The sequence below is a fragment of the Suncus etruscus genome, chromosome 18 (genome assembly GCF_024139225.1).
Source record: "Suncus etruscus isolate mSunEtr1 chromosome 18, mSunEtr1.pri.cur, whole genome shotgun sequence".
In the NCBI taxonomy this organism is placed as follows: Eukaryota; Metazoa; Chordata; class Mammalia; order Eulipotyphla; family Soricidae; genus Suncus; species Suncus etruscus.
This window is the reverse complement of record NC_064865.1, coordinates 54,949,667-54,969,382: the sequence shown is the minus strand read 5'-3', so window position 1 is coordinate 54,969,382 and position 19,716 is coordinate 54,949,667. Positions and strand designations below refer to the sequence as shown.

The 19,716-nt window shown below is 44.3% G+C and overlaps 1 protein-coding gene across 2 annotated transcripts in view; it reads right to left on the bottom strand.

Moving 5' to 3' along the window:
• The window catches only part of CARMIL1 (capping protein regulator and myosin 1 linker 1), a 343,844-nt gene that overhangs the window by 185,121 nt on the left and 139,007 nt on the right, over nt 1–19,716 (bottom strand). For both annotated transcript variants that reach the window (XM_049764942.1, XM_049764943.1), the window contains exons 5-8: nt 17,553–17,674; nt 5,776–5,873; nt 5,355–5,425; nt 5,072–5,145 (exon numbers count right to left, since the gene is read on the bottom strand). In XM_049764942.1, coding sequence (XP_049620899.1) covers nt 5,072–5,145; nt 5,355–5,425; nt 5,776–5,873; nt 17,553–17,674 — 365 coding nt within the window. The remainder of the gene's footprint in view (nt 1–5,071; nt 5,146–5,354; nt 5,426–5,775; nt 5,874–17,552; nt 17,675–19,716) is intronic.

The following is a 19,716-nucleotide window of genomic DNA, read 5'->3' as shown; positions in this document are numbered from 1 at the left end:
GCTTCTAATCTGAATGGGCTCTGATGTCATTATTCACACTTGTGCTCCTACTGTTCGATAAATTACAAGTAAATGGTTCAGAGACAGGGGATCTCGCTCACTCTTTAGCCCCAAAGTGGAAAGCACTGTCGAACCAAATTATTCAGAAAATATTTGGAAGAGAAGCAAAAGCTAGCCCCACCCCTTTCCATATGCCAAACAACATTTCTGCCTTTTTTCAGAGACAGCAGAAATGAAGCGACAGCACTTAGATGAGGTAAGAATTACACCAGAACAACTTGACAACATTAATCCGCCTTCCTGGAAGTCACAGGCTGAAGACAGTCGCCTTGATGAGTAAGAAATGACAGCACAGAAACGGATGCCTGGAGGAAATCAGCTGCTGGCGGGGTGCTCAGGAGCCAAGTTCAAACTCAGTGGTGCATATCATTAAGTCTCTAGAGAAATGATGAGATGTGCGCCTCTTAAAAGTCTTCCAGGAACAGGGGACTTCAATGACTGTAAAACTGTATATTCTCTTCTCCTTGGCATCACTACCTGGATCCTCCAATTTATAGTATGACTACAGTCCTGACATTCTAGCTGTAAGCTCAGAGAGGTCCCTGGACAAATGGATAATGGTGTCTTTTAGCCCGCTGATCCCAAAATCAGCACTAATTTTAAGAATCCAATGAGCGGGCCCAGAGAGATAGCACAGTGACGTTTGCCTTGCAAGCAGCCGATCCAGGACCCAAAGGTGGTTGGTTTGAATCCTGGTGTCCCATATGGTCCCCCATGCCTGCCAGGAGCTATTTCTGAGCAGACAGCCAGGAGGAACCCCTGAGCAATGCCGGGTGTGGCCCAAAAAACAAAAAAAAAAAAAAAGAATCCAATGAGTTGTTTTTTTTTAATTTTAAAAATTTACCTTATTTATAAAGAGGATGTATCATATAGTTGATCATAACACATGTTTCTAAATAAGTGGGAGCAAACACATTCACAATAAAAAATGAAGAGAAAATAAATAGGAAAAAAAAAATCCAATGAGCAGACCAGAATGACAGCACAGCAGTAGGGCATTTTGCTTTGCATGGGGCCCACCTGGGACAGACCTGGGTTCAATTCCCAGCATCCCATATGGTCCCCTTGAGCCTGCCAAGAGATATTTCTAAGCAGAGAGCCAGGAGTAACACCGCTGGGTGTAACACACACACACACACACACACACACACACACACACACACACACACACACACACACACACAAATCCAATGAACACCTCTGTTCTCAAAAAAGAAGTAAATCAAGCCATGAAAAATCATGGGTACACTGCCCACACAGCTAAAAGCTGGCTAAAATCTTGGGAGGAGAGGCGAGGCCAAACCCCCATTCTGCTGAAGTCATCATGCCTGCTGCACCCTGACCCATAATCAACACATTGCCTATGATTTGGCTTCACCACTCCTCTGCGACTCTCTGCAGAAACACCAATCTGACCAAAATCCAGGTATGCTGATATTCAGTTGATATCACCAAGACTTTAGGGGAGTGAGTGTGGGCACCCTCCGTTCTCCCCATCTTCTTGTACTCCCTGAAGACCTGGCAGTCAAAAACACACCCCAAGGGAGCAGTAGTATCAGCAATAGTGCCACTATGCTGCCATGAATCGCCATTTTTGTTTGTTTGTTTTTGGGTTTTTTTTTTGTTTTGTTTTGTTTTTGGTTTTCAGCCCATACTCGTTTGACGATCAGGGGTTACTCCTGGCTATGTGCTCAGAAATCACTCCAGGCTTGGGGAGACCATATGGGACACCGGGGGATCAAATCACCGTCCATCCTACATGCTAGCGCTTGCAAGACAGACACCTTACCTCTAGCGCCACCTCTCCGGCCCCACCATTTTTGTTTAATACTGTCATACCTGTAGAAACCCTCCAATTTAGATGCCAATGTGTAGCTGAAGTCACTTAACGTTTAGAAACAAATGAAGTAACTGAATGCTCAGCTACCAACAAGATCTTACTAAATCCAACAATGACCTCATTAGAGATATAATAAAAAAAATTCACAAATTTAGGGGCCAAAGTGATACTAAATCCAACAATGACCTCATTAGAGATATAATAAAAAAAATTCACAAATTTAGGGGCCAAAGTGATAGCACAGCAGTAAAGTGTTTTGCTTTGCATGCTGCTAACACAGGAAAAACCCTAGTTTGAATCCTGGCATCCTATATGGTCCCCTGAGCCTGCCAGGTGGGACTTTTGAGCACAGAACCAAGAGTAACTCCTGTGCACCATCAGGTGTGACCCCCCCCCCAAAAATCACAAATTTGGGGCCCGGAGAGATAGCACAGCGGTGTTTGCCTTGCAAGCAGTCGATCCAGGACCAAAGGTGGTTGGTTCAAATCCCCGTGCCTGCCAGGAGCTCTTTCTGAGCAGACAGCCAAGAGTCACCCCTGAGCACCGCCGAGTGTGGCCCAAAAACCAAAAAACAAAACAAAACAAAACAAAACAAAAAAAACACAAAATCACAAATTTGCTTGTTACTATACAGAGAAGTAGTACAATAGATAAAGCATCTGCCTTATACATGGCTAACCTGGGTGTGATTCTCCAGCACTGTATATAGTTTCTGAACATCACCATGAATGAACCCTGTGCACAGAGCACAGAATATATCCTAAGCACTAACAGGAGTGGCTTAAAAATCCAAAAAATAAAAAAGTAACACTGGAGCCTTGAGCAGGTGTAGATGAAACTCTACCTCGCTTCCTATAAGCTAGAAGTTTAAAAGATCAGCAAAATTAGCCAGTGGTGCCACTCTTCTCACTGGCTTATTTTTATGGAAAATGGAATTCTTTTCACACAGAGACAGATTCTATGTAAGCATGAGATTTATTGCACATTATTCTTCAAGAAATTAATATATTATATTTCATTTTTTACTTTAATTTCTCATATAACAAATGCCAAAACAACCTAAAACCAGACCTAACACAAAACTTTATCACACTTAAAACTGTACAGGAACCTGGGGACAGAAGAACTGGAACCAAATACTGAAACTCAGCCTGGGGCTGGAGAGTAGAGCAGGAAGAGCACTTGGGTTGCACAAGGCCAACCCGGGTTCAATCCTTGGCATCCCATACAATCTCCTGAATTAAGAGGAATTCCTGAGTACAGAAGCAGGAGTAACGCCTTAGTATATATCTAGTGGAGCCCCAAACATAAAGAAAAAAAAAAGGTTTTAAATCCCAATATTGTAAGCTACCTACTCCTCTTACTCAACATGGAATTAATCTTTTGTTTTTATTGGAAAATACAAAGTGAACTATTTCATACTTTCCCTTTGAGTTTATTTTTTGACACACAGAGAAAAATCTCTTGCCAAAATATGCATATACGATTTCCTCATATGTAGGAAAAGAGAAACAAGTCTGCACAAGAGAAACCTGCCCAGTCCACAAAAAAGAGGGAGTAAAGGCAACATGAGAACAAAGTCTGGGCACCTCGTTCCCAATCAAAGATATCCCACCAGCATGGCAGATTAACTAGAACTGTTCAGAGACATCACTTTGCAAGTGGGGTTCCTGATACGAAGATGGAAACTAAACTTAAAAATGACAATGAGGGGGCCCGGAGAGATAGCATGGAGGTAAGGTGTTTGCCTTTCATGCAGGAGGTCATCAGTTCGAATCCCGGTGTCCCATATGGTCCCCTGTGCCTGCCAGGAGCAATTTCTGAGCATGGAGCCAGGAATAACCCCTGAGTGCTGCCGGGTGTGACCCAAAAACCACAAAAAACACACAAAAAAAAATGACATTGAGGGGAGCCGGAGAGATAGCATGGAGGTAAGGCGTTTGCCTTTCATGCAGAAGGTCATCAGTTCGAACCCCGGCGTCCCATCTGGTCCCCCATGCCTGCCAGGAGCAATTTCTGAGCATGGAGCCAGGAGTAACCCCTGAGCACTGGCGGGTGTGACCCAAAAACCACACACACACACACACACACACACACACACACACACACACACGACATTGAGGGCCCGGAGAAATAGCATGGAGGTAGGACGTTTGTGTTGCATGCAGAAGGACAGTGGTTCTAATCCCAGCATCCCATATGGTCTCCCGAGCCTGCCAGGAGCGATTTCTGAGCATAGAGCCAGGAGTAACCCCTGAGCGCTGCCAGGTGTAACCGAAAAACCAAAAAATGACATTGAGACATCTGGGGAGATAGCTTTAAAGGGTTGCATGTAAGAGCCAGGGGTCTGATTTCTAGCATCACACACCAAGTGAGGGGTAGTCCCTCACTGCTCCAGGTATGCTCCCCTCCAAAAAAAAAAATTGGTTTGTGAGCAGAAAGCAGGATAAGAAGTTGGTGGTACTAAAAGTCCACTCTCTATTGTTTCTACTGACCAAAAGGCATACAAGACAGGGTTGGAATTTCAGCTTTCTTAGTTCAGAACAAGCAATAGGATCCATCTCATGTTGCAGAGAGAAGGGAAATGGGGAAGAAGCTTGTTCTTTGATGCCTAATCATACCAACCATAGCCATAGGTTATTCAGGCAAGACCCTGAACTTAAAAGTGTCTCAGATATTTTGTAACTGGGTTCCAGATCTTATTACCTCTCTCCCATACCAAAACTGGCAAACCTTGGTTCCCACCAAGAGATGCACATAAATGCTGCTAATCATCCTCAATTCATTGAGGACTTGCAAAGCAGAAGCATTTGTTAGAATTAAGACATAGAATTTGCTGTTAGAAAAAAAAAAGTTCTAAAATCACAAGTCAGCAAAATGGCCTTTTAAAAAGTATAGAAAACTGTCTTTTATATACATGCAAGAACGAATCAATGTGTGAACTGGTACAAAAACTTTAAGAATTATACTGTCTCCAAGATAAAATTGTGCACATTTTAAACTTCTGAATGAGGGGACACACATTCAGCTACACTTCCAACTAGTCACTCTGAGGTATCCATTTGTAATGACCCCTGAGAAAGCAAAAATTCAGAGAATGTCCTACAGATACATCCAGTGGTGAGAGCAAAACAAGAGAGCGAAAGAAACAAACAAAAGCAACCCACTTACCTGTGATCAAGGTGGCTAAAGTCCTGCAAATTCAATTCCCTGGTGTCCTGCGTCAGGTAAATCGTATCCACATCCTATCAGAAAGAGAATTCCAAATTCAATCATGGAAAAACCACCTGGATAACCTCGGAAGTAGAAGTGAGAGAAGCAGAATCACATTGACAAAAAGCAGATTTTTCTCTTTTCATGCCATTTGAGAGAGAAAGGAAACTTTAAGGGGGAAAAAAAAAAAAAAGAAGAAAACAACTGCCAGTAAACCAGAATCTGGTCTGACTACACTTACCCACTGTACCTCTTCCCGATAGGAAAATCCAAGCCAGTCGCAAACACAGGCATACATCTGAGAAAATCCGCCTGAAACAAGATGACAGAAAGGAGACGGGTCGTTGGCAAAATGATTTTTCAGCCCAGATTGAAAAGTTTAAATATGGCCGATGTTGACAATGCTGATTACTCCTTCCGTTTGGGAGGGGGGAAAAATAAAACAGCAGATTTGGGCTTCTGTTCTAGAGTCACTACATACCAGGATATAAAACGGCTTAAATATAGGACATTTGTCCAACCAATCTGAAGTCTGTGCAGCACTAATTACACCTTCAAACTAATTGTACCTTAACGGTAGCACACTAGAAATAGACTTCACTTCCTGGCAGGGGACATCCTTGCAGCCAGCTACGTTTGGGGCTGAAATGCATGATGCTCACCGCAGGGGCCTTGTTCGGGTACCGTCTGGCTGTCCCACAGAGCCTGGAGATTGGCCAGTCGCTCAGATGGTTCCATGGACACTTTCTTCAGGATCCTCCTGGAAGAGCCACAATAATATCAGTAAGTTTCAAAGATCTGAACTTTCCAGCGACACCTAAGAGGCTATTTGGGGCTATATCATCTAAAAACAAAGCAAAGCAAGCAAAGCAGGGTGTCACTGTCGTGTGGGTAAATACCATTCCCTTTTCAGAGCACAAAGGAACCGGAAGTCTACAGGAAGTTAATAAGAAGCCCTTACTTTAACTCCCCTCTCTTGTGACAGAAAAGAAGCCCGCCATGCTGTCTCCATTTAGTGGACTTGCTGTGGGAGACTGTATTTGAATCCTTAGAAAAGTGGTCTACTTAGTAATTTGCTAGACCATAAATTATGCTTATTTTTCCCCAAATTACACAAGTATAAATCCCCTCCTCTGTCTTCCCAGGATGGTGTGCACAAGTCCACCGTGATTGTGCATTTCATATTAGATATGCTGCTCCTTGGCGCGTCCCCAACTCTGGACCGTGACCCCCTCTGAGAAGGAAATTATGTCCCACCTTACCCTCTCCAATCCAGTCCCTCTCCCAACACTGTCATTCTCAAACCCTAACCACGTCCCTGGCTACCAAGCAGAGGCAGGGCAGGGAAGTGTGGTTAAAAGACCAACCGAGGACCCCAAAACTGTCACTATTCAGAGATCTGGAAAAAAAATAAGAGAGCCTACGCCATGGGGTAACAGCAAGCAAGAATGCAATGAATGCCAATAAGGTTATTAGAATAATCCCCCGTGCCAGGGAAAGTCTCTGTAAAGGTCAGCTGATGCTGTCAGTTATCTCAGAGGACTCACTCAAGGAACAACTGGCTAATGTATTCAGTTAGCAACATCACCAGTTTCTATCCCACATCTAGTTTAGGAGGAGAGGAACACTATAAACAAATAAGGAGCACCGTGTTTTGTCTAGATAACAAAGGCAAAGGAAGAAGAAGCAAAGGAAGGGGAGAGACAGGGGACATGTTTTGTGTGTGGACCATCCTATTCCTTCTTCAGCAGCACACTGTTGCCCCGCCCTCCAAGCCCCAAGCTCAACCTGGTATGACCCTAGAAGGGACAGAGCTGAGAGAGCCAGTGAGCTAGCATGGTGGAACCCGCACACCATCACCTCCTCCAGCTCCTACACTGAGCCCTGCTGCCCAGCTGGCTGAGAATCCCTGAAAGGGGTTCTAGACTTTCTCAGAACCACTTGGGAGGATTCCCTGTAGAGGGGGATACACAGAGATTCTTGGGGTTGAGGGGGAATGGGGGTGGCACTTTAAAATGTGTTTTGGTACATCCTTGATTTATGTAAAAAAATTATTTAATGCTGAAACCAGAGCAATAGCATAGCAGGTAGGGTGTTCGCCTTTGCACGTAGTCAACCTCGGTTCAGTCTTTGGTATCCCAGATGGTCCCCCACCCCCACCCCCGCCTAGTTGGAGTTGGTTCCTAAGGACAGAGACAGGAGTAACCCCTGATCTTCACTGAAGGAAGGGGGGGGGGAGGGAGGGAGGGAGGGAGGGAGGGAGGGAGGGAGGGAGGGAGGGAGGGAAGGAGGAAGGTAGGAGGGAAGGAAGGGAGGGAGGGAAGATGGAAGGGAGGGAGGGAGGGAGGGAGGGAGGAATGGAGGGAGGGAGGGAGGAAGGGAGGGAGGGAGGGAGGGAGGAGGGAGGGAGGGAGGAGGGAGGGAGGAGGGAGGGAGGAGGAGGAGGGAAGGAAGGAAGGAAGGAAAAGGAAGGAAGGAAGGAAGGAAGGAAGGAAGGAAGGAAGGAAGGAAGGAAGGAAGGAAGGAAGGAAGGAAGGAAGGAAGGAAGGAAGGAAGGAAGGAAGGAAAGGTTCATTCAGGTTCATATGTTTGGGGAGGTGAGAGCCAGGTACCTAGAAAATGTTTCAGAGACAGAGACAATGAGTGCACAGAGCTGAGAAAGTCTACGCTCCTTGAAACTGGGATGTAGGACCCTAGAGTGAAAGCATCATGTGGTGGGGGGTGAGGTGGGGGGACTCAGGTGCTAGATCTGGGCAGGAACAAGGTCACAGCCAGCTCCCAGCAGGGAGTGGAAGGAGCAGAGCAAAGCACCTCAAATGAACAGCCAGGGCGCTTCAGAGATAGAGAGACATAATGTGGGAGATGGGGCGAGGCACTGAACTGCCACAATGGGCAGCTGGGCGAGGCCCCAGGTTGATGGTGGCGTCGTGCTGGATACGGATGGCTTTAACTGGATACTGGTGTCTTTAGTGTCACAGCTCTTGGCAGCTCGAATGTGTGTGGGGGAAAGAGGCAGTTGGCTGGCTGCAGGGCGGCCAGTTTTCCAGAAAGGCGAGCCAGAAAAACAGTGGGGACAGAAGGAGTTGTGAGGACAAGGGAGGGCCAGTCTAGAGTGAGCTGGGGGCAGTAGAAAAGGGGGGAGAGCAGGGTAAGGGCACAGAGAGCCTGGAAATGTGCATAAACTCAGACTTCCATGGAAGGGGAGAAAAAGGACCAGAAATTGAAGCAAGAGGGAGGGAATCAAGTGTGATTTCACCCCCTTTCTACCCAGGAGAAGCCATCTGGGGAAAGGAGACAATCAGAAGCACCCCACAGAAAAGAAAGTGAAGCAGAAGCTCAGGCTAAGAGAAAAGGTGGGAATCCAGCCCCCAAATGACTGAGCCTCACCTGGGACCCATCATAGCATCCATCGTGCAATGGTTCAGCCCTCTTCCTGCCTTGCCATCACCAGAAAAAGGAGGAGAATAAAGGATCCATTACTTCCTGTCTCTGGCTGGAGGGATTCCAGAGAAATGTGTGGCCCGACAAGTTGCTTAGTTAGCTTGTTTTGTTCTTCTCCTAAAGGAAACCTCAGCCACACAACACCCTGACGCTTCAGTCTAAACATTCTGCTAGTGCTGAAAACATGCCAACCAGCTCCCAGTGTGATGCTGGACACATCTATTAGGTAGAACTAGGGATGTCCAATGTCATGAGTCCCTTCAAGCTCTTGTGGGAACAAACTGCATGTACAAGTAGGTAGAGCCTGAGCTTTCTTGATGTGACCTGGAAACATCTCTGATTAAGTCTCTTTCTTCTAGAACATCCTTCATGGGAGTGGGTGGAGGGAAGAAGACATGCACACTGACATTCACAAAGGAAATGAAATCGAAGAAGCTGGCAGAGTGGAACTGTATGTCTTGATTCAGGATACTCATTCTAGAGAAACTACTTTCTAGCCACAAGAGAATGAGGCTAGAATGAGAATGAAGCTAGAATGAGGCAAAGGAAAAGAACAACTTTGGGTAGCAAATCAAGGCACTTAAACACAGCAAAATCAAGTTAGCCAGGACACACCAAGATGAACTTGGGTCTCTCTTCATCTGAAATCCTATTTCTATCCTACAAGTCTGATTTCGATAGCTCTGCAGGGCAGACTACATGCATGACCAGCAGGAAAAAGATACAATACAGCAAAGAAAAGAGGAAATAAGGCAAAAAAATCTTTGGAAGAAAGTTGATGAGATAAAAAGCAAGACGTAGGGGTGAGGTGGTGCTAGAGGTAAGGTGTCTACCTTGCAAGCACTAGCCAAGGAAGGACCGCGGTTCGATCCCCCTGCGTCTCATTTGTTCCCCCCAAGCCAGGGGCAATTTCTGAGCGCTTAGCCAGGAGTAACCCCTGAGCATCAAACGGTGTTGCCCCAAAACAAACAAACAAACAAAAGCAAGACATAAAATTCTAAAATTATGAGGGGAAATGTCCACTTCATGACAAATTTATAAGCCAGTACCTCATTTCATTGTAGAAACCACATTGGATAATCTAATCAGGATGGAGGGAAAAATCAGTGGAAGGCAGTATTTGTGAGGTAGAAAATCCTGTGGCAATTATGTGGGCATTTCTCTAACCCTCAAAACCAATCTTCACAGACCAGAAAGAGATTGTTTAATGGTAGGGCACTTGTTTTACACACAGTTAATCTGGGTTTGAGCTCTGGTAGTTCCAAGACCCACCAGGAATGATCTCTGAGTATAGAACCAAGAGTAAGCCCTGAGCACTGCCCAAAACAGAACAAAAATCATGAAACCACTCTTCAAAGGTGACTTTCAGAAGCTCCTCTACTTCCATGCTTTCTCATCTTTTCTTTCCAGGAAGCAACAATTGCAGATTCCAGGAATTAAAGGAATCTCAGAAACAAGGACATTTGTTTCCATGCCTGTTTCTCACATTTTCTGACACCATGCCCACAAACAATGAGGGAGAGGAAAATACACCCCACACAAGTTGTTTTCTGCTGAAAGCAAAAACAACAGCGAAGAGCCCATCTGTGTATGCAGCACAGGCTTTGGCTCAGACAGGGAGAGCAGGAAGGGAGAGTGAACGAGGAGAGAAAAGAGAGAAAGAGGGATAGAGAAATAGAAAAAGGGGAAGAGAAAATAGAGAAAAGAAGAGAGACAAAGAATGAGAGACAAAGGGGAGAGAAAAAGACTCGAGGGAAAATAGGAAGGAGGAGAGATAAAGAAAGGGGAGAGGGCCCGGAGAGATAGCACAGCGGCATTTGCCTTGCAAGCAGCCAATCCAGGATCAAAGGTGGTTGGTTCGAATCCCGGTGTCCCATATGGTTCCCCGTGTGCCTGCCAGGAGCTATTTCTGAGCAGATAGCCAGGAGTAACCCCTGAGCACCGCCGGGTGTGACCCAAAAACCAAAAAAAATAAAATAAAATAAAATAAGAAAGGGGAGAGGAGAAGAAAGGGGGATGAAGAGAGAGAAACCTGCTCTCAGAGTAAGTACTGAACTAGATAAATCAAAACCCTAGAAAATGCAATAGCAAGACCATCACCCACTCAACGGCAACTCTAGGAAGCTGAACCACCTACTTTTTCACTGTGTGCAATTCACTGTTAGAGACAAAGAAACAAGGTGCACGCAGAAAGGACCAGTGAACTAGAAGACAAGAACGCGGTTCTCCACACCAATCACAGACTGAAACTGGCAACAAGAGAAGGAAAACAAAGAAATCTGTAAATTCTTGTAATGCACTTAAATCAACTGGCCCAAAATTCAGTCTCTGAGTTCAGCTGAGGTAACCTGGCCTTTTTTCACCAGCATGGCTGCTCTTTTGTTGATGCCAACTACACAACAAAACATTACCTATGAATGCAGATTAGTAAGAGTTGGCAGGCCTTGAAGCATCTCTTTCCCACATCAATTCCTCGTTACCCACTGAGCAGATACTACTTTCCACACTCCCATCAGCTGCAACTAGGAATCAATACCTCATTTTCTGTAGCAGAGCAAAGAACCTTCCCAACAGCTACCACAGCACCAATGCCCAGCCAACACCCCGCTAATAAGACCCATGAAATGTGCTGAAAGCATAGGGAAAATCATGTTAAATGCTTACTATCACATCACTAAAATACAATGTGATTAGCCACTGTTAATTTCAAATTTCAAAACTGTACATTTCAAATTACAGAAGCGCAATCCACTCAGAGCAATCAAAAACTTCCATAGGTCAGAAACATCCAAAAAATAAAATCCACCCAAATGTTGGCAGTTTTTTTCCGACAGGGCCCAGTGTTCTTCTTGGGCTCTCAGTTGCTACCTGAGCAGCTATAGCCCTGGAGCTTAAACCAAGTCAGTCTGACCTGAGATACTTTAATCAGCACCATCCTGCATGCTTGTTATTGTTACCATATGATGCTAAAGACACTAAGGCATTGGTGAGAGCTCATTGTCCAGCCGCCACTAGATCTGACACCTTCTCGGTTTGTGTGTGTCCAGCTGGAGTTCATGGGCACAGCTCAGAGCTTCTCCCCAACTGCCCCTGACTAAAGAGTTCTCCAAGAAAAGGAAACACAATCAAAGAGGATTTTCTGGGCATCCTGACATAAATCTGATATCTTCTTCTCTGCTGTATGGGGGGAATTTCACTTTGTTTATTATTTGTGGAACTTTCTTGCACCAGAAACCAGACAGTTCGAGAGAACAGAAATACTTTCTGTCTGTGTGCTTATGCTCATAAGTAAACACTTTCTAAAGTGATCTTACTTGATCCTGATGATTTAATAAGATGTTAAAAAAGGAAATAAAGGACCAGAGCAGCGGTGCAAGCAGTTGGGTGTTTGCCTTGCCTGTGCTAACTTAGGACGGAACCACAGTTCGATCCCCTGGCGTCCTATATGATCCCCAAGCCGGAGCAATTTCTGAGCGCATAGCCAGGAGTAACCCCTGAGCATCACCTGGTGTGCCCTGCCCCAAAAAAAGGAAATAGAGAAAAAAATGAGAGGAAAAATTCTAACCTGGTTTTGGAGAAAGGTCAAGATACTTGAGATTAGAAAAGCAGAAGCCCAAAATGCAAGAGAGCTTCCTAAAAGAACTGCCCTTAGAGACAGAAACAGATGAACAGGAAGGACTTCAGCAACAAATCTTTCCTCAATTTTTTCCAACTACCATTCATTATCTCCGGGATGAGTTTTAAGTCAGCACCACAAAGCAAAAATCAGGACATTCACAAAACAAAGCTAAGTGATCTGATTCTTTACACTTTTCTTTTTTCTTTTTTTTTTTTTTTTTTTTTTGGTTTTTGGGCCACACCCGGTGACGCTCAGGGGTTACTCCTGGCTATGCGCTCAGAAGTAGCTCCTGGCGAGGGGGACCATATGGGACACCGGGGGAATCGAACCGCGGTCCATCCAAGGCTAGCGCAGGCAAGGCAGGCACCTTACCTTTAGCGCCACCGCCCGGCCCCATACACTTTTCTTAATCTTAACATGTTCTTCAGTCTTTATCCTTTCCTGGTTTCACACAGGGAAAGTAACTTATAATAGAAAAGAAGAAATGACTATACTCATACGTGTGTGTGAAGGGAAAAGATACTGTCTGTAAATTAAGTTTAATTAAATTCATTTTTCTCTGCATTATATGATCCAATGAACTGATTTATAAATAACACCACAGTAGATTTACATATTGAATTTTCTTTGGGGGGGTGCGATTGTCATAACCACTAGTGCTATGGGCTGGTTTGGGCTCAGGGCTTACTCCTGATGGTATTCAGGAAATTTTATGAGGTGTTGAGGATCAAATTGGGGTAGGCTGCGTGCAAAGCAAAAGTCTTACACCAATGAATATATCTCTATCCCTTTATATTGAATTCTGATAATGAATGTTATTCAAAGTTTCATCAGGGTAAAACCAAAACTACAGCAGTTTGCAAGCAGAATTCTATCTTTCTACACTCCAACTTAGATATTTATTTTTCCCCCAGAAATTGATGAAAGAACTGAGGGCTACCTTGGCTGTGACTCTCTTCCTGCTTTTCTTGGTATCTGCTTATCAGACATTCTTTTACTGATTAGCTTTCAGCAGAACAACTGATAAACTAAGGAAATGAAGGCTTGTTGGCCAACATTCCCAGGATGGAATCAGGTAACACATTTATAGGACAAATGATTCCAACAAGGTGTGAAAATCCTGAATCAAAATCTCTCAACTATGTTGAGTAGATGGTACAATACTACAAAGGGACAGAGTTTGCATGTTTGATATTATTTATATAAAAGAAATAGCTCCCTGACAGCTTTGGCCCAAGACACATAGGAATGTAGAAGAAAGGATACAATTACCCACTCTCTGGTCTTGCAAGTCACAATAACCAATGCCAGGATAATTATACATTTCTCCTGCCAAAATCATGTAATACAACCTCGGGAAATTCAAGAACACGCAAGTCACAAAATATTAAGAGTTTATTTTGACAAGTTAACTGTGTGTGTTGGGTGGGAATGAGAAAGGCAAGTGGAGTACATTTAAATTATTGAAAAATTCTCTGCCAAGTCATTTTCTACATTATAATCAACTACATCCACAGAGGTATTTCCACTTGACCTCAATGCTCTGCTTTTCCTGCTATCTCTGGAAATGAGTTCTTTCCTGTCCAGGTCATTTCTGCACAGCTAACCTGTGTTCATTTACTTCCGACCAATGCCCAGTCACCTACCATGTCATCAACTTCCTGGTCCTCAGCCAAGGCTCACAGTGTGAAAGCAGAACCGCCATGGTTTAACTTTAGGTTTCAGGATCAAATCACCCCAACAGTGCAATAGGCACAGAGTGAGAGAAAGTTAAGTGCTCACCCAAAAGTGCTCATCACAGTGAAAAAACATGATAAGAACTAGTCCACTTGCTAGGACTCTTACTGTAACTGCAAACACAAATGTGTTTGCATATCCTCTTCACAACACCTTATTTTTCGATTCTCCTTCACAGCTAAACTTGTTTAAGAAATTGTACACACACACACACTATAGCTACTTTCTTCTTTGGGAGTTCATTCCACACCCATAGCTGTCTGCCTTTCCCTGAACAAACAATACTTTAGTCCAAGTCACCCGGGCCCACTGCCCAAAATATCATGGCCACAGGGAATCCACTACACTCAGAAGTTTATTCTACTGTCAGTTGTTTCTGAAAGATCAACTACAAGCAATACAATCGTTTCAGAGAGGGCTGATTCCCAATGGTAAGTAACTCCATGTCCTAATGTTAGTGTCATGTGGGCAGGACCATTCTTGGACCCCCACACTGAGTATCATGCCAAGCATGCAATAGAACACCCAATAAACACTCACTGGATTAATGTGGAAATGCATAAACATGCGACTATAACATCATGTGACATTTGTTAGGTCAGAGATGGACACAAAGTTTTATGGCAACATGAAATCTTGACAGATGAAAGCATATTTGAGACTGTGGCTTTGGGACCAAGAGCTTGCCAGGACGAGGAGCTGATTGGAAAGCACAGAAAATACAAAAGACACTCTGGCTGTGCTGTAGGACTGGGCTGGGTTAGGACACAGGATACGCCACGGGCTTCTGTGCCAACCTGCCCAATTGAGATTTTGTCAAAAAAGCAGAGTCCAGAGAGAGCTCAAGCATAGAAAAGTCAGTAATGAGATTAGAGAAAACTGTGAGAACATTGTGGCAGGTATGCCAGGGAAGGAAGTGGAGGCAGAGACTCACCAGAAGAGTATCTTGATAAAATGAGGTATGAAGAAGCTGGGGCAATAATACTATGGAGATGGTGTTTGCCTTGTATGTGGCTAACCCAAATTTGATCTTTAGTATCCCATATGATCCCCCGAGCCTGCCCTAAGTAATTTCTGAGTACAGAACCAGGAGGAACTCCTGAGTATGGCCAAGTGAGGTCGAAAAACAAACAAAAAAATAAAGTAAGGAAAGGAAAATAGACAAGCTATCACAAAGTAAGAAATATTAGCAGAACAAATACAGTTTGGCAAGTAATTTGATGTGCAATGAATAAGATCAAAGTAACTTAGCTTTTAACTTGGGAAGTGAAAACAGAATATTGTGTCTATCGATGATGAAGCCAGTTGAAAAAGAACACGGGGTTCAGGCAGGCTTAGGGGTGAAGGAAGATGTCATTAAGGGACACATGGAGGGTAAGGCTGGGGATCTCCTGGGGGAAATGTGTCCGATAGGCAATGAGATGAAAAGGAAATGAAAGTCAAGGCATGGGCCAGGCTGCAGAGAGAGAAACTGGCATCTAGGTAGCAACTCCTTCTCTCAAGACAGAAAAGTTTTCTCTGAAAGAAAAGCAGGGAGACGAGCCCAGAGAGATAGCACAGTGGTGTTTGCCTTGCAAGCAGCTGATCCAGGACCAAAGGTGGTTGGTTCAAATCCCAATGTCCCATATGGTCCCCCGTGCCTGCCAGGAGCTATTTCTAAGCAGACAGCCAGAAGTAACCCCTGAGCACCGCCGGGTGTGGCCCGAAAACCAAAAAAAAAAAAAGAAAAAAAGAAAAGCAGCGAGACACCAGAGAAATAGCATGGAGATAAGGCATTTGCCTTGCATACAGAAGGTCAGTGGTTCGAATCCTAGCATCCCATATGGTCCCCTGTGCCTGCCAGGAGCGATTTCTGAGCATAGAGCCAGGAATAACCCCTGAGCACCGCCGGTTATGACCCAAAAACAAAAACAAAAAAAAAAGGGCAGTGAAATCAAACTCACCCCCACTGTCCTTCAGACGATTAAGTAAAATGCCACATTAAAGAAAACAGGCAGTCTAAATATTACTCTGAGATGGTGGCAAGCCCTCTTTCTCAATGACTTTAATAATTTTCTTATCTCATCTGAGTTCATTTAGAATGAAAGGGAGGAAATTATAAGGAAATTCAAGTACAAAGTGACATTCCTAAAGTGGTGTTTAAGGAAGCAGGTCAGAGTTAGCGCTCGCTTCCAGACCGGGCCAGATTGGTCTCTGGGGGGCGTTGGGGGTGTTGTGGAAGCCATTCCAGAGAATAGATTTATTTCTAGCTATGTCTTTACATCACTTCAATTCACACCTCACCTCAAACCACCACTTCTGGACCCATGTCACACACACACACACACACACACACACACACACACACACACACACACACACACACACACCACTGTGTATGACCAAAAACCAGTGGTCATTTGTTTCAAAAGAGCCCCTACTCCCCTCCCCTCTTCACTCCACTGAAGAAGGCCAGTGCCATGTGGCTCCCTCAGCAGCCAACTCAAAGGAAGACCAGAAGGAGACTAAAGCTTGACAGAGGATTGAAGAGTTGGTCAGTCTCTCTCACACACTCTTACACTCTCACTCATACAAAACCAGCAGGAAGCCCAGGGCCTGAGCACTTCAGTATACTTGTCCCTTGTGAAGAGAAAACCCAGTGAGGAAAGAGAAGCAGGATGCCTGAAAGGCTGAGTAACTGAAAGGCAGATCCTGTCCCCCAATGAGCCACCTTCAGGCCCTCCACAAAATCTGTCAAAAAGCCTGGATTTTTCTGCTGATGGGCTTCTCACACACAGGACCGTATGTGGAGGCCATGTTCCATGAAGGGCAATAGTCTTCAGAGTCTTCTTCTCTACCACTCTCTGAAGTAGAGGCAGAATTGACCCTGCACAGGCCAGGATATGTCCACTCATGTCCATCAGGAAGCAATTCTGACCAGAAACTATATTTTCAGGGTGGTTTCTCAATTGAAGATCTCTCTACCTTCACCTCTCCCCATCACTTTTTTCCTCCTCCCATCAGTCCAAGAACAATCAACAAGTACAGACTCTGATATCCCAGCACAAAATTGTGACTTTAAAAGAAAAAATAAAATCTAAGGATGCATACAGACAAAGTTTACAAATCCCTAATGTCCAAGGAAGAAGAGTCAGAGGAAACGGAAAGTGGCTAATATTTATGACTTCCTTTGGAAGATTCCTCTATACCTAACAGGGGGCCAAAAAAGAACAATGAAGGCCCTGTTGGGTGAAGAAAAGGCACCAGGGTCTACAATGTCAGTTGGATGAAAAAGGCCTGTTTCAGGCTGTCGAACAGAGGTTCTCAAGAGGAAGGCAGGGCTCACACTGAAAGGGGGTTCTAGGGGCTGGAGAGATAGCATGGAGGTAAGGCATTTGCCTTTCATGCAGAAGGACAGTGGTTCGAATCCCGGCATCCCATATGGTCCCCTGTGCCTGCCAGGGGTGATTTCTGAGCATAGAGCCAGGAGTAACCCCTGAGCACTGCCAGGTGTGACCCCCCCCCAAAAAAGGGGGGGGGGTTCTAGAGTGTCATGTTTGAGGGAAACAACAATGAGGTGAAGAAAAGGGTGGGTTCTTCTATGTGCTGATGAAAAAAACCCTTTCTCTGCCCCCCCCAACCCCCAGCCCCAGGAGAACTCACAGTGGGGACAGGCCGGGGAAGATCCTCCGGAGGCAGGTGCCGATGTGAGCCAAGACATCATTCACATCCTCAGGCGAAGCCATCTTCATGGACAGGCCACACTTCTCCGTCTCCACAACCATCTGCAAGAACCGAATGGAGACCGCTTACCCACAAGTCCAACTCCAGGACACGTTCATGGTCAGTCACAAAAACCAGAGATGCTCACACACCTCCAGCCTCTGAGGAAATTCATCACAAAGGACAGTCTCAGACACAAAGAACTGTCAGGGCACAAAGAGGAAAGGATGTAGGAGGCGGGATGAATCTTCCTAAAGGTCAAACTGCAGAGTCTAGAGGACACAGCCTCTCCTTTTGGACACTAAATTTCCATGCCTGCACTTAATTTCTCCATGTCTCAAGATCTGGTTTGAGATCATGATAATAGTTCCTTCGGTGAAAACCCCAGAGCATCTGACAATTACTTTTGTGTTAAAAAACAAAACATGAGGGGCCAGAGAGATAGCATGGGGGTAAGGCGTTTGCCTTGTATGCAGAAGGTCGGTGGTTCGAATCCTGGCATCCCATATGGTCCCCTGAGCCTGCCAGGAATGACTTCTGAGCATAGGCCAGGAGTAACCCCTGAGTGCTGCAGGGTGTGACCCAAAAACCCAAAAAAACAAAACAAAACAAAACAAAACAAAACATGGGGCCAGAGGGGTGGCACAGTGGTAGGACATTTGTCTTGCATGCAGCTGACCTAGGACAGACCATGGTTCAAGCCAGGAGCAATTTTTGAGTGCATAGTCAGGAATAACCCAAGTGTCACTGAGTGTGGCCCACAAAATAAAATGTCCTCAAGGAAGCCAGGGGTGTGGCTCAAGTCAAATTCAAAACATAAGCCTCACATGTGTGAGGTCCCAGGTTCATTCCCCAGCACCCAAGTACTGAGAGGTTTGGCTCCTCACAACAAGGCTAAAAAAAAAATTATTCACAACAAGACACCCTGGGAAATGCACTTAAGAACTAATAAAATCTCTTCTGACACTCCCCCAAATCAAATGCTTATAAAACATTCTACTTCTAAGAAGGAATACTTGGAAAGAATTATATGATAATAGCAAGGTAGTAGTTGGTACATAAACCCATTTCTATAATTAAGTATGAGAGAAATGCAAACTTATACCAAATATTCAATATGTAGACTAGTCTTATAAATTAATATAAGTCAACTCAGAAACTGGGAGGGATTGTTGCAGCAGACACAGTAGGTGAATTATAAACACATCTCCAATGGAAGAAATTATTTCAATCACTTTTTAAGAGATACTGCCATCGAATAGCTCAAAAAAATATGCATGTATTATTAACTGTTTCTCTGGAGTCTCACTGCATTAAAATATCCTTACACCTTTACTTCCTGTTGTGACTTAATTTGAACAGAAATATGATGAGGGAAACCACACTTAATGTGCCAACTAACCAATTTGATTAACTAAGCAGGTTTTTAGATTCACTTGAAGCTGTCCTAAAATGAGCTAAATTAAAAATGGAAATCTCCTGTTTTCACGGTGTTTGTGTTAAAAGGAAAAGGAATGCAATTTATTTGTCAAAATGAGATCACAGGAAAAGTTAAGTGATTTGGCCTCTTCAAATATTACTTTTTCTACAAGTAGCTTACGAGAAGAGTAATGAGTTTCTCAATTGCCCAGTACTAGTCCACAGGCATAAAAATATCAAAAGCTAGTGCTTAAGAAGCATCTACTGACACATATTTAATGCCAATCACTCTCCCACCCTGTCGCTTCCTTGTCACCTTATATTTAATAAGAAACAATTAGTTTAGTCCTAATTTCCAGCACACACTTCATGCAATCAATGGCATTGTCTTTGAAACTCTCTAAACAAAGATTGCATTGATCTTCTAGAAGCTGATTAAAGAGACATGTGCAAAAACAAACAACAACAAAAACAAAAAAAAGGTCATACACCTTATTTCCATCTGGAGTTATTTCTTCATTGGCCTCAGAAACAATGAGATATCTTTTGTTTGGTTGAGGGCACACCCTGTGGTACTCAGGGGTTACTCGGGTATCACTCCTGATGGACTTGAGGACCATATGGAATGCTGGGGATCAAACCCAGAGTGGTTGTGTGCAAGGCAAAAGCCCTACCAATGTACTAT